General features: G+C 41.8%; 1 protein-coding gene across 4 annotated transcripts in view; it reads right to left on the bottom strand.

The window, feature by feature from the left end:
- Nucleotides 1-266: 266 nt before the first annotated feature.
- Nucleotides 267-13,495, bottom strand: part of LOC121442259 (serine/threonine-protein phosphatase 2A 55 kDa regulatory subunit B beta isoform) — a 409,241-nt gene continuing 396,012 nt past the window's right edge. For all 4 annotated transcript variants that reach the window (XM_041643737.1, XM_041643738.1, XM_041643739.1 and 1 more), the window contains 2 exons: nucleotides 3,725-3,816; nucleotides 267-988 (listed from right to left, as the gene is read on the bottom strand). In XM_041643737.1, the coding sequence (XP_041499671.1) occupies nucleotides 709-988; nucleotides 3,725-3,816 (372 nt within the window). In that variant the 3' untranslated portion in view covers nucleotides 267-708. The remainder of the gene's footprint in view (nucleotides 989-3,724; nucleotides 3,817-13,495) is intronic.

A 13,495-nucleotide genomic window follows, 5' to 3' on the forward strand; every position in this document is an offset into this window, starting at 1 on the left:
CTGGGAAGCCCCGTGGAGAAAGGATTTTCTCTGAGTTCCCTAAAGTGTTTGTGGTGCTTTGGCCATTACATTCCCAGGCTGTTTCTATGGCATTTACCAAAAGAGAAAGCAGTGTCATGATGTCTTTTCCCTTCCCATTCGGTACCGCTTTCTCAGCCTCATGAAATAAGTCTCTGGCTTCAATGGGACTGTTTAAAAGGAAATGGGTGGGAAGGCATGGGAGATATATACTGGCTAGGCCTGATTTTTCACAAAGAGAAACTCTCTAAGAGTAAACAGTGTTTATTTTTTGTTGATTTTTTTCAAACAAATGGAATTGCTTTTAATTAAAAAAAAAACCTTATTTCTTCGCCTTAAATACTACAGACAATCTCATTTTTATCGCAGCAGACACCTAGAAACAAAACACGGAACCCACCAGAGAAAACTGGGCAATGATGAATGCATCAGAAATTCAAGTCGACTATGGGAGAATTAGTGCCAGTTGGCAGCTCTCGGTTCTAAAGAGAAGTGGCCCGAGCTTACCGAGTTGGACAAAAGTTTCTTAGAATTGGGGAGCTGGGAACATTGAACTCCTTTTTAATCCTATTCCAATTGTTTTATGCATAGGGAAATAAAATGCAATGCATCAAATGAAGACCCAAAGAAACATTTAAAAACTCGTTTGACTAGTATTCAGTATGTGAGACTAAGTAATAGCTTGTCCTCCTAGTTAACCTTGTCCTGGAATATATATAAGTTATTTGTAGCCGCCACTGCTATAATGTTTTCTGAAGGATGCCAAGCTGTATGCAGGATCTTTTTGCTAAAGTCCAGACTGTCCACACTGATCTCGTCTTTTCTTCGCTTGCCCCCGACGCACACTTTTCGGGGTTTGAGGATAGCCCGGGGCTTGCTGTTTTCCCTCGAGGCCTCAAGCGTCACATCACGCTTGGTGTTGCGGTCGAACATCCTGAAGAAGTTGTTGTAGGAGCCGGTCATGATGACACTGCAGGGGAGAGGGGAGACTGAGTATGACAGAGAAGGGTGGCAAGACATCCCCAAAGCATCTTTCAGGAGCCAAGGAGGCTTAGCATGGACATCTCAACTCACAGGGGCCAGAGGGCTAAACTGGGAGCACTAACGTCTTTTTGAGTCATTAAAAGTGCCAAGCTCTTTGACTGGGCTTAGGTTGAGATAACCATCAGTATTACTTATTTTTATTCCATAGAGACTTTTTGTTCTTGGGTCACTAATATGGTCCAGTTGTTATGATTCTAGAGTTATTGACTTTCCATTAGTGTGAGGTGTGGTGGTTTGAAAGAAAATGGCCCCCAAAGGATGGCACCATTAGGAGGTGTGACCTTGTTGGAGTAGGGGTGCTCTTGCTGGAGGAAGTGTGTCACTATGGAGGTGAGCTTTGAAGTCTCATATATGCTCAAGATTCCGGTAGTCCAGTGTCTCGTTTACTTCCTGGTGCCTTTGGATCAAGATGTAGAATTCTCCAGCACCATGTTTGCCTCTCAGCCATGATGATAATGAACTGAACCTCTGAAACCGTAAGCCACCACTTCAGATAAATGTTTCCCTTTATAAGAGTTGCTGTGGCCGTGGTGTCTCTTTACAGCACCAGAAACCCCAAGACAGGGGCCACAATGTGGAGGTGTAAGCAGGAACACATGGAACCAACAAACTATTTTCCAGGTTTGACACACAATTGTTGTCCTGGAATTTCTGGGCTGTCTGAGCTCAGGGAACTTAGCTTGTCAGTACTGAAGCAGTGACCACCACAGGGAGGCCTCTCTCCTTTTAGGAGCCAGCTCTATAATCTGACGTTTCAGAAAATGTGGCCAGAAAATGGATGCCATGATCTTACCCGGAGAGACTATAAACAGATTTGACTACCCTAAATCTAAATTTGGAGGAAAGCATTGTTTTTGCAATCTCTCTGTCCTCGGGGATGTCTGTGATTGAGTGGGAGAGTAGTGAAGGCCGAAGACCTTCCAGCAACAGGGTACTGAATCTTTAAATCTGGCATTTCAAATATAGGTGGCAGGCAGTGGGGAGGTATAGTGCTGCCTGTACCCCGTGTGTACCATCTCATGGTGGCACCCCAAAGAGGCTGACAGATTGTGTTTGGGAAGGAATGCCTGATGTCATCTGTGTTTTGGTGGAGGGAAAAAAAAACTGGTAAGGCTGGCTTGCTTTGGGAACTTCGTCAACTGTAGATTAATCAAAGGTTGAGTTTTGTTTCACTGGCTATGGATAAAGGGGTATCTATCTGTCCGGGTGACCCAGTGAACTGTCATGGGGACATGGATACAAGGGGCTCTACCACCACAATCACAGCTTTCAGTAACTCATGCAAGGCAGTTTCAGGGGAGATGAAGGTGTGCACACTGACAACGAGTGTGACAAACACAGAATGCACGTGTGCAAGGCCACTGGGTGTAAGTACCTAGCCACCTGATTCTGCAGCTTCTGGGACACTGATGTTCACTTCTCTATCAAGATCTAACTTACTTTTAGGTAAGTCAGAAGGAATATGTTTTACCCTCAAATATCTTAACTTTATCTGAACCCTGAACAAAATTCCCAGTTTTGATATGGAAGAACTGATCTCAGGACTCGAAGTCGTAATTATGGCTTGCTAATGTTCAAGGTTGAGCCATTGCACCAATTGTCCAATTTCCCGTCTCTTTGCTTCCTCAACTGGGAAACAGAGATGATGGAAACAACCTTGCTGGATTGTGGCTAGGGTAAGAGATGTGTGTAAAAATGTCTTGTGCATAGACACCTAGTCGTTGTGGTTATGAATCTATGTTAATGAGGGGAGAAATGGAATAACAACAGTTGTGTAAATTGTATCAACTAACAAAGACTAAGCGGTTAAGGAATAGGCTGGCTTCTTTCCCTGGGGACTCTGGTTCATATGGTTCAGCTGCTTTGCTCTCTTATCTTGTAATAAACTAGATAGTTGCAACCCGGGTCCTTCGCTACATGTTTACTACATCTCGTTCAGTTGAATTCTACAGAAGAAGATTCAGTGGCGGTTTGGGAAGAGGGCAAGATAGTCAGAGACCATGGCACTGACTTGAAGCTGGAATCTCAAAAAGGCCTGCTGTGCAAAAGTCCCATGCTATTGAACACTATGCCACCTTCATCAAGGAGCTAAGTGAGCCCCAACAGCCTGCATCTAGTTTATAGCTAGTCAGAGAATCATCTGTATTTGTCAGACTGAAAATGAACTATTGGGAGGTGATATGAAGTATTGTAGAAATCAAGGGCCTTAAAACACTAATAAATCACTCTGAAGGAATGTGATAAATGAGATTGGCTTGGATTCTGTTAATGAAGCACTACAGACTTCAGTCAGGTCTGCTCTAGCAGCTTCCAGGGGATAGGTCTAGTAACCAGAGTTATGCAGGGGAGGATTTCCTGGTGTTTTACCAGTGGTCTTGAGTAGGCATCTGGCCCTAGCTTTCGGGTGCCTTGTATGTCAAAGACACCATTTTCTTGTTGACACTGAACTGTCATCTGCACCAGGTCTGAAACAAACTTGGGGCCTCACTGCATCCTTCTTTTTACAGGCTTGGCCACAGACTCCGGTTCGTGGCCTGCATAATGTACCCTGGCCAGGTCTTGGGGTCCGCACTGAACTCCTTTTGGATGCACCCCATTTAGGGCAAATCATCCAAAGGCTCCTCAAGGAAAGACTCTCAGCCCAAACACAAATGTTTCTTACCTGTCGGACCCATTCCATACACACTCAAATTTATCAAAAATGCAGTCATTTTCATAGAGGGAGCACAACTTGCTGCGGAGGTAGTCATGAACCTGAGAGAAAACATCAAGAACATGGCATCAGCATAACAGGGGCGGAGTCCTGTGAACATTGACGCGATGACATGAGCTGTTTAACCCCCCCCCCCCCCCCGTGTGCCCTCTGGCATTGCAGCAGTTGGCTCTGCACTGAATGCAAGCTCAGGGCCCTGTCTCTAGGAGGAAAGCCTGCATCAGTGAGCTTCTCTCATGCCAGTGTGGACTGAAGAAGGTTGCTTGTGTAGAGAGTGGCATAATGCAGGAACCCGTAAGTGGTAGTATTATGTTTTGTTTTATTATTGTTGGCGTATGCCTGCATGATGTGTGTATGGAGGCATGTGTACCTGTGGCAGGCAGAGGACAGCTTTGTGGAATTGGGTTTCTCTTTCCACATCAATCCCAGATGTGGGCTCTGGGGATTGGATCAAGGTCAATACTAGGTGTTAGAACTAGTATTCATTTAGGCTTTTGATACACGGCTGCTCATTACAAGTCTGCTCTGGGCTCGAGGCAGAGCACTGGGGAAAGAGACCATAGAATGGAATAGATCCATGAGAAGTTTTGGGCAGCGCTAAAATCACAGAACATGGAAGAGTGGAGAAGGGCACTGAGAGATGAGGGACATTATTTTTTATAGGATGAGGGCACAAGGTTACATGTGATGAGGTAACACACGGCCTCTGCGGAGAGTGAATGAGTCTGAATGACATCTGGAGGTAAGGCTTTCTGACCTTAGGGAAGAGCATGCATGAAGGGCCACAGGTACAAGTCCGGGAAAGAGTGTGACAGACCAATGGAGAGTAAGCAGATTGTGAGCAAGGGGAAGAAGGACATCACAGGAAGGGCCACCAAGTCTGCATGTTCCAATGAAGGGTAAGCACGCATGGCCAAGGGCAAGAGACATCACAGGGAGGGCTGCCAAGTCTTCGTGTTCTAGTAAAGGCTAAGAGCGGAAGGCCAAGGGCAAAAGTTTGGCGTTTCCTTCACTGATGGTGGCTCAGACTAGGGCAAGGGCAGCTGCTAAAATCTAGTGGGATCTGGGATCTTTTGATAGGACACAGAGCAACCCTGCAGGGTGGAGCAGAAAACTAAGTCAAAGAAGGTTCCTGACCTCTCAGCTGAGTATAAGCTGTCTGGGCAGGAGGGGCTGCTGAAGTCCTTCTGAGGAGACAGAGAAAGCCCTTGATTTGAAAACTGAATCCCTTAATGAAAGAAAAACACTGATAACTCAAGCTAAAATGAAGGTAGAGGTGAAAAAATATTCAGGCTCTCAATTAGAAAACTCAGGGGAAAGCCTTTTAGATAGAAGAAAAAAGTATCAGGTCTCAAATATTAAGTAGAGGAATTAGATCACACAAACAAAGAACATGAAAGATTAGAATTCACACAGAAAAGGACTATACAGGAACTGTGGGACACTATGAAAAGACCAAATCTTTGAACTATAGGCATAGATGAGGGAGAAGAATCTCACATTGTCGGCACAGACTAGATCTTAAAGCTTATAGAAGAAAATCTCCCCTGAGGAAAGACACACCCATATAGATACAGGAAACACACAGAACAGCAACAGAAAAAGAGCTCCCCATGGCATAACATAGGAGAGAGAAAAGTATTCCAAATAAATGGAGCCAGGAAGCAAGCAAGCAGGTATTGCTATTCTAATATTATGCCTTCATACAAAAATTAACCGGGCAGAAAAGCAGATAGGCTAACTGCAGATCTTCACCTCACCCTCCTCTCTTCCAAACCCCGCCCCAGTCTCATCCCCAGCTCTGTAGCAAATCATCTGCTGCAGCCTTCCCTTCCTCTCTGATCTCCAGAAGATCAAGCAGATCTCTTTCCCCAACTCACCCTTTGGTCCCAGGTCACACAACTCCAGGATTCCCTGGGAAGCCATGGGCCACACCTCCCAGGGAAACAGTTAGGCTAACTGCAGATCTTCCCTCCTTTCTCTTCTCCTCCAAATGCAACCCCCCCCCCCCCATTCCTGTCTCAGCCCCAGCTCTGTAGCAGAACACCTGCTGTGGTCTGGTCTCACTTTCTGCCTTCATTAAAAGGCAGTAAAGCAGATACTGGTGAAACACCTTGCTTTCTCCTTCCTGTGGACACCCTTCTAGCCTATTCCTATTGCTAAGGGTCAGCTCTTTTTTTTTTCTTTAACAGTCAAATAATTCATTAGCAACAGAGCTCCTAATACCTAGAAAATCACTGTACCTGGAACCCCCAGTGACTACACCTGGCAGGATCCCAGAAACATTTTATACCAGGCAACACATAGCCTAAGAACACTGTCTTAAGAACCAGAGAAGGCAACATAAATAAAGAAACAAGGTAACCAACAAAGACAGGACCAGAAACCAGTACCTTAGAATTACAGTCATTCCAAACTCAGATGCCTGGATACCAGTGTGAAAACATTACTCCCCGGGCAAAGTCTCCACGAGAACCCTGCAACCCTACTGCAATAGTCCCTGAGAAATCCAACATAGCTGAAGCACAAAATAAAATTGAATATGATAGAGGTCCTTAAAGAGGAAATAAATAAATCCCTTAAAGAAAACTATGAAAACCCAAACAGTGGAAGGAAATGAATAAAAATAGTTCAAGACCTGAAAGTGGAAATAAAATCAAAGGAAACCGATACCCAAACTGTGGCAATCTAGAAATAAAAAATCTAGGAACTCAAAGAGGAACCTTAGGGGCAAGCCTCACCAACAGAATACAAGTGCTGGAAGAGAGAACCCCAGGCGTTGAAGATAAAAGAAATCGATACCTTGGTCAAAGAAAATGTTAAAGCTAGAAAACTCCAGGCATAGAACATCCAGGGAATCTGGGACACTGTGAAAAGATCAAATATGTGAACAAAAGGAATAAAGGAAGGAGAAAAAAAACCAAGGTCAATGTCACAGGAGAGATTTTCAATAAAACTATAGAAGAAAATGTCCCCAAACTAAAGGAGATGCAGATCAAGGTACAGGAAACCAAATGGACTGGACCAGAAAAGAAATTCTCTCAGCAGATAATAATCAAGACACTAAGTGTATAGAACAAAGAAAGAACATGAAAACTTGCAAGGGAAAAAGTAACACATAAAGGCAGACCTATTAGAATGACAGCTGACCTTTCGATGGAGACTCTAAAAGCCAGAAGGACCTGGACAGATGACATTCTACAGACTTGAGACCACAAGGGCAAACCTGGATTACTATACCTAACAGAACTTTTAATCACCATAGATGGAGAAGGACATTCCATGAGAAAACCAATTTTTTTAAATTTAAATTTATTTATTTATTAAGGATTTCTGCCTCATCCCCGCAACCACTTCCCATTTCCCTCCCACTCCCCCGATCAAGTCCCCCTCTCTCATCTGCTCAAAGAGCAATCAGGGTTCCCTGACCTGTGGGAAGCCCACGGACTGCCCACCTCTATCCAGGTCTCGTAAGGTGAGCATCCAAACTGCCTAGGCTCCCACAAAGCCAGTACGTGCAGTAGGATCAAAAACCCACTGCAATTGTTCTTGAATTCTCAGTATTCCTCATTGTCCGCTATGTTCAGCTAGTCCGGATTTATCCCATGCTTTTTCAGACCTAGGCCAGCTGGCCTTGGTGAGTTCCCAATAGAACATCCCCATTGTCTTAGTGTGTGGGTGCACCCCTCGTGGTCCTGAGTTCCTTGCTCGTGCTTCGTCTCCTTCTGCTCCTGATTTGGACCTTGAGAACAGTATCTATCTACATATTCATCGCTCCAGAAGGTGTTAGAAGGAAAACTTCAGCCTGAAAAGGTTAAACACACACACACACACACACACACACACACACACACAACATCACAAAGAATAAATAATCCCAGATCAGCAAACCAAAAGGGGGGCACTACCACGACAAAAATAAGCAGTAATCAATGAACACTGCTCATTGATAACTCAACATCAATAACATCAATTCCCCAATAAAAAGACTAAAAGAATACATGTAAAAACAGGACTCATCCTTCTGCTGCAGCCAAGAAATACACTTTAACATCAAAGATCACCTTGAGTTAGATAGACATCGTCTCAGGGTAAAAGGATGGAGAATGATATTCAAAGCAAATGGAACTAAGAAACAAGCTGGTGTAAGCAATTTAATATCTGACAAAATAGGCTTCAAGCCAAAACTATTCACAGGAGAGGGGGAAGGACACTACATACTCATCAAAGAAAAAATTCAAGAGGACACCGCAATTCTTTATATTTATGCAGCAAACAGTGGCACCTAAGTCATAAAAGAAACATTATTACAGCTTAAATTATACTCAGCCCTCACACGCTGACAGTGGGTGACATCACTACCTCACTTTTGCCAGTATACAGGTCATGCAAAGAATAAACAGAGAAATGCTAGAGCTAATTTATACCATAAACCAAATGGACCTAACAGATGTTTACCGAACATTTTACCCAAACACAAAAGAATATACATCTTTCCAGCACCACATAGAACTTTCTCTAAAACTGACCACATACTCGAACACAAAGCATGTCTCAACAGATAAAAATAAAGTTGAAATAGCATCTTGCATCCTGCCTACCTACCATGGATTAAATAAAGCTGGATATCAACAACTACAGAAACAACAGAAAGCTTACGGGCTCATGGAATGATGGAACATCTCACTACAGTCAATGAAAAAATGGGTCAAGACAGAATTAACAAAGAAATTAAAACTTTTAAGAATTGAATGAAAATGAAAACACAACATACCAAACTTAAGCGGCACAATGAAGGCAAGTCTCAGAGGCAAGTTCATGGTGCTAAGGACCCACATTAAAAAAATTGGAGTGTGCCAGGCAGTGGTGGTATACATCTTTAATCCCAGCAATTGGGAGGCAGAGGTAGGCGAATCTCTGAGTTTGAGAGCAGCCTGATCTACAAAGCAAGTTCCAGGACAGTCAGATCAGTTACACAGAGAAACCTTGTCTTGAAAAATAAAAACAAACAAACAAAAAACAAAAAAATCGGAGCGATCTTATAGTAACAGTACCTGAAAGTTCTAGAAAAAAGAACCCTCACCCAAAAGGAGTAGATGGCAAGAATTAATCAACTTAGGGAAGAAGTCAATAAAATAGAAACAAATAACCACAGAGCAGGGAGAATATCCAAATTAACAAAACTAGAAATGAAAAGGGGGGTGTACAACAGACACTGAGGAAATCCAGAAAATTAATTATAAGAACATACTTTAAACCTGAACTCCATCAAGTTGGAAAATCTAAAAGAAATGGATATTTTTCTTTTCCTTTCTTTCTTTCTTCTTTCTTTCTTTCTTTCTTTCTTTCCTTCCTTCCTTTTTCTTTCTTTCTTTTTTTTTTTTATTTCTCAAGACAGGGTTTATTTGTGTAACTGCCCTAGCTGTCCCGGAACTCAATTTGTAGACCAGGATGGCCTTGAACTCCACTTGCCTCTGCCTCCCAAGTTCTGGAATTAAAAGTGTAGGCCACCACTGCCTGTTGGATATTTTTTTTTGATACATGCCACCTACCAAAATTAAATCAAGATCAGATAAACAATTTAAACAGACCTATTACCCCTACTGAAATGGAAGCAGTCATTAAAAGTCTCCCAACCAAAGAAGGCCCAGGGCCAGATGGCTTTAGTGCAGAATTCTACCAGACTTTCAAAGAAGAATTAATAACAAACTCTGCAAATTATCGCACAAAATAGAAACATAAGGAACATTGCCAAATTCATTTTATGAGGCCACAGTCACCCTGATACCAAAACCATATAAAGACTAAACAAAGAAAGAGAATTACAGACTGATTTCCCTTATGAACATGGATGCAAATATTTTCAATAAAGTACTTGCAAACTGAATCCAAGAACACATCAAAAAGATTATCCACCATGATCAAACAAGCTTCACCCCAGATTTGCAGGGGTGGTTCACCAAATAAAAATCAGAAAATGTAACCTACCACATAAACAAACTGAAAGACAAAAACCACACGATCATCTCATTAGATGCAGAAAAGGCCTTTGAAAGAATTCAATACCCCTTCATTCTAAAAGTCTTGGAGAGATTAGGCATACAAGGGAAATACTTTGACACAATAAAGGCAGTTTACAACAAACCCATAGCCAAACACCAACTTAAATGGAGAGAAACAGAATAATTCCACTGAAATCAGAAACAAGACAAAGCTGTCCACTCTTCCATACCTATTCATACAGTATTTGAAGTCTTAACTAGAGCTATAATAACTGAAGAAGATCAAGGGGACACAAATTGGAAGAGAACAAGTCAAAGTATCTTTATTTGCAGATGATACGATAGTATACTTATGTGACCCTAAATTTTTCACCATCTAGCTCCTATAGCTGACAAGTTCTTTCAGCAAAGTAGTAGGGTATGAAATTAACTCACAAATCAGTAGCCCTCATATAGACAAACGACAAAGGGATTGAGAAAGAAACCAGGGAAATAATATCCTTCACAATAGCCTCAAAAAATATAAAACATTTTGGGGTAACTCTACCCAAGCAAGTCAAAGACTCATGACACTGAAAGAAGGAATTAAAAATAGTAGAAAATAGAACCTTTTCCCATGCTCATGGATTGGTAGGATTAATCAGAAAAAATGGTCATCCTACTAACAGCAATATATAGCTCCAATGCAATCACCAATAAAATTCCAATGCAATTCTTTACAGATCTTGAAAGAACAATTTTCAGCTTCATGTAGAAACACAGAAAGTCCAGGACAGCTAAAAACAACCCTGAATAATAAAAGAACTGCTGGAACTATCACTATCCCCAACCTCAAGTTGTACTACAGAGCTGTAGTGATAAAAACAGCATAATTTAGCACAAAAACAGATCAATGGAATTGAATTGAAGACCCAGACATAAATCTATACATAATCTATGGTCACCTGATTTTTTTTTTAAATAAAGAAGTCAGAAATATATACTTGAAAAAAGCATCTTCAAAAAATTGACCTGATCACATTAGATGGCTGTATGTAAAAAAATCCAAATAGATCCATATTTATCACCCTGCACAAAACTCAACTCCAAAATTGATCAAAGACATCAACATAAAACCAGGTACACTGAACGTGATACAAGAGGAAGTGGGGAATAGTCTTGAACTCGTTGGCAAAAGAAAAGGCTTTTTGAGCAGAACATTGCTAGCAGAATTAATAAGTATGGTCTCATGAAACTGAGAAGCTTCTGCATGGCAAGGGACACCAACCTCAGGATGAAGCAGCAGTCTACAAAATGGGAAAAGATTTTATCAACTACACATCTGATCGAAACCTAATATCAAAAATATATAAAGAACTTAAACTTGATATTAAAAAAGAGCCTAATTAAAAATGGGGTACAAATCATCATGGAAAATTCTCAAAAGAGGAAATGCAAAATGGCTGACAAACAAAGATATGCTCAACATCTTTTGTCATAGGGGATATGTAAATTTCCCTTTGAGATTTCATCCTACACCTGTCAGAAGGACTAAGATCAATAAAACAAATGACAGCTTAAGCTGTTGAGCAAGTACAGAAAGGGGGAACACTCCTCCATTGCTGATGGGACTTAGAACTTGTATAAAAACTATGGAAACCAGTGTGGATGTTCTTCAGAAGATCAGAACTGATCTACCTCAGGATTCGGCCATACTACTCTTGGGCATATATACCCAAGGGATGCTCCACCATGTTCACTGATGCTCTATTCATAAAAGCCAAACACTGGAAACAACAAACTACCCCTCAATGGAAGAATGAATAAAGAAAATGTAGCACATTTGCACAATGGAGTATTACTCGGCTGTTAAAAAAAAGTTAAATGGTGAAACTTGTTCGTAGATGGATGGGATTAGAAAAAAAAATTCTGACCGAGGTAACACAGACTCAGAAAGACAGATATACTACGTATTTGCTTATATGTGGATGTTAGCTGTTAAGTCAATAATAAACAAGCTACAGTTCATAGAACTGGAGGTTAGGTATAGAGTAAGGGACTGGGGGTAGGGATTGATCTTCCTAGGAGGGAAATAGAATAGATGGTTATGGATGGAAGGATGGGTGTTACTGGAAAGGGAGGACCAAGTAGGGATGGGGAGGGAAGACAGGAAAAAGGGAGGTAGTATGGGGGGAGAGAACTAAAATTAAGGACCATTTGAATGGCATTATGGAAGTCTAATATAGTAGTTTCCACACACACACACACACACACACACACACACACACACACACACACATATATATGTGAAGGTGATCTAAAAGGAATCCCCAAATAATAGACAGAGCCCCAACTGGATATCTCTTATCACCAAATGAAACTTCCAATACCAGGGACAGGCCACATCTAATTGGGTTGTTGATCAAAGGGGTCCCATTAGAAACCCCAAACAACCCAGGCTATTGCCCAGGCTATAGGTTGGTATCCACAAACTGATGGCAAGGCTCTATTGAAGACAACACCTACACAACATTGAACATGGAGTAGTCCAGCAGATGCCCACCTAGAGCGACCACTCTAGGTAGATACCGTTCTACTATGGTTGGTTTCGATGGTACTCTGTGTGCTACCCTTTCCTTCCTGCTTGTGTCTCTGAAGACACCGCCTTCAGCACTTCAGGATGATGTGGGGTTTTGTTCTCAAGTCCACATGCTCAAATGGAGTGCCCTGCTGCTCATGACTACTGTTCCTGTCTTATTCTCAGTTCCTTTGATGTCATACATTCAAATTCAACTTCTTGCTATCCACGTCATCAAAATCACAGAGTCATTCTTTGAAGCAACTTGAGTACCTCCTTCTCTCTCTCTGTTGAGTACCCCCCTCTCTTCCATTCTTTCTGCCATAATTTTTAGTGACTCAAACACATGGCTATTAACTACTAGATCCAACATATTCAATGATTTTCCTTCCTTGCCCCCACAGTCACATGACTACAACAGTATCTAATGTGCAAGTCTACTTCTATTGTTACTTCCTTTCTTTTTAGTTCACAGTACCTTGATTCTGTCAGTTCTTGAAGACCATTGATCCAAGCGCTTTGTTCTTCCTTAGCTCTTTAAGGTTGGCAACTTCGCTCATAATATGCAAGTTCAACAAACCTCTGTCTTTCAATTCTACTCCCTTAAAACTGCACCATTGGGTGAACTCCTTCTGTCACTTGTGCCAAGCAGGTGAATGTGATTGGAAGACACGATCACATATATTTGTCTTAGTTTATTAAAAATATTTTTTTTTGCAACAAGTTTTCATGCATTCCAAGCTAAGGATGTCTTTGAACTGATTCTCCTGCCTCCACTTCCAGTGTGCTAGGATTACAGGTGTGTCCCACCCTGCCCTGTTTATACATTACTGGGGAATGGACGGAGGGCCTTTTGCATGCTAGGCAAGTACTCTACCAGCCAAGTTATACTCCCAGTCCGTCCAGTAAGCAGCACCCCTCCATGGTGTCTGCATCAGCTCCTGCCTCCAGGTTCCTGTCATGACTTCCTTCAATAATGAACAGCAATGCTGAAGTATAAGCCAAATAAACCCCTTTCTCCCCATCTTGCATTTTGGTCATGGTGTTTCATTGCAGCAACAGAAACCCTAAGACAGATTGTATAAGAACTTTAAAATCTATTTATTTTCCTGTCTCTTCACTTGTCTCTGCTACAGTGTTTCATTTTGGTCATGGTGTTTC

Source organism: Microtus oregoni, unplaced genomic scaffold (assembly GCF_018167655.1).
Source record: "Microtus oregoni isolate MIOR12 unplaced genomic scaffold, Mior012 000088F_ref0000325, whole genome shotgun sequence".
Lineage (NCBI taxonomy): Eukaryota > Metazoa > Chordata > Mammalia > Rodentia > Cricetidae > Microtus > Microtus oregoni.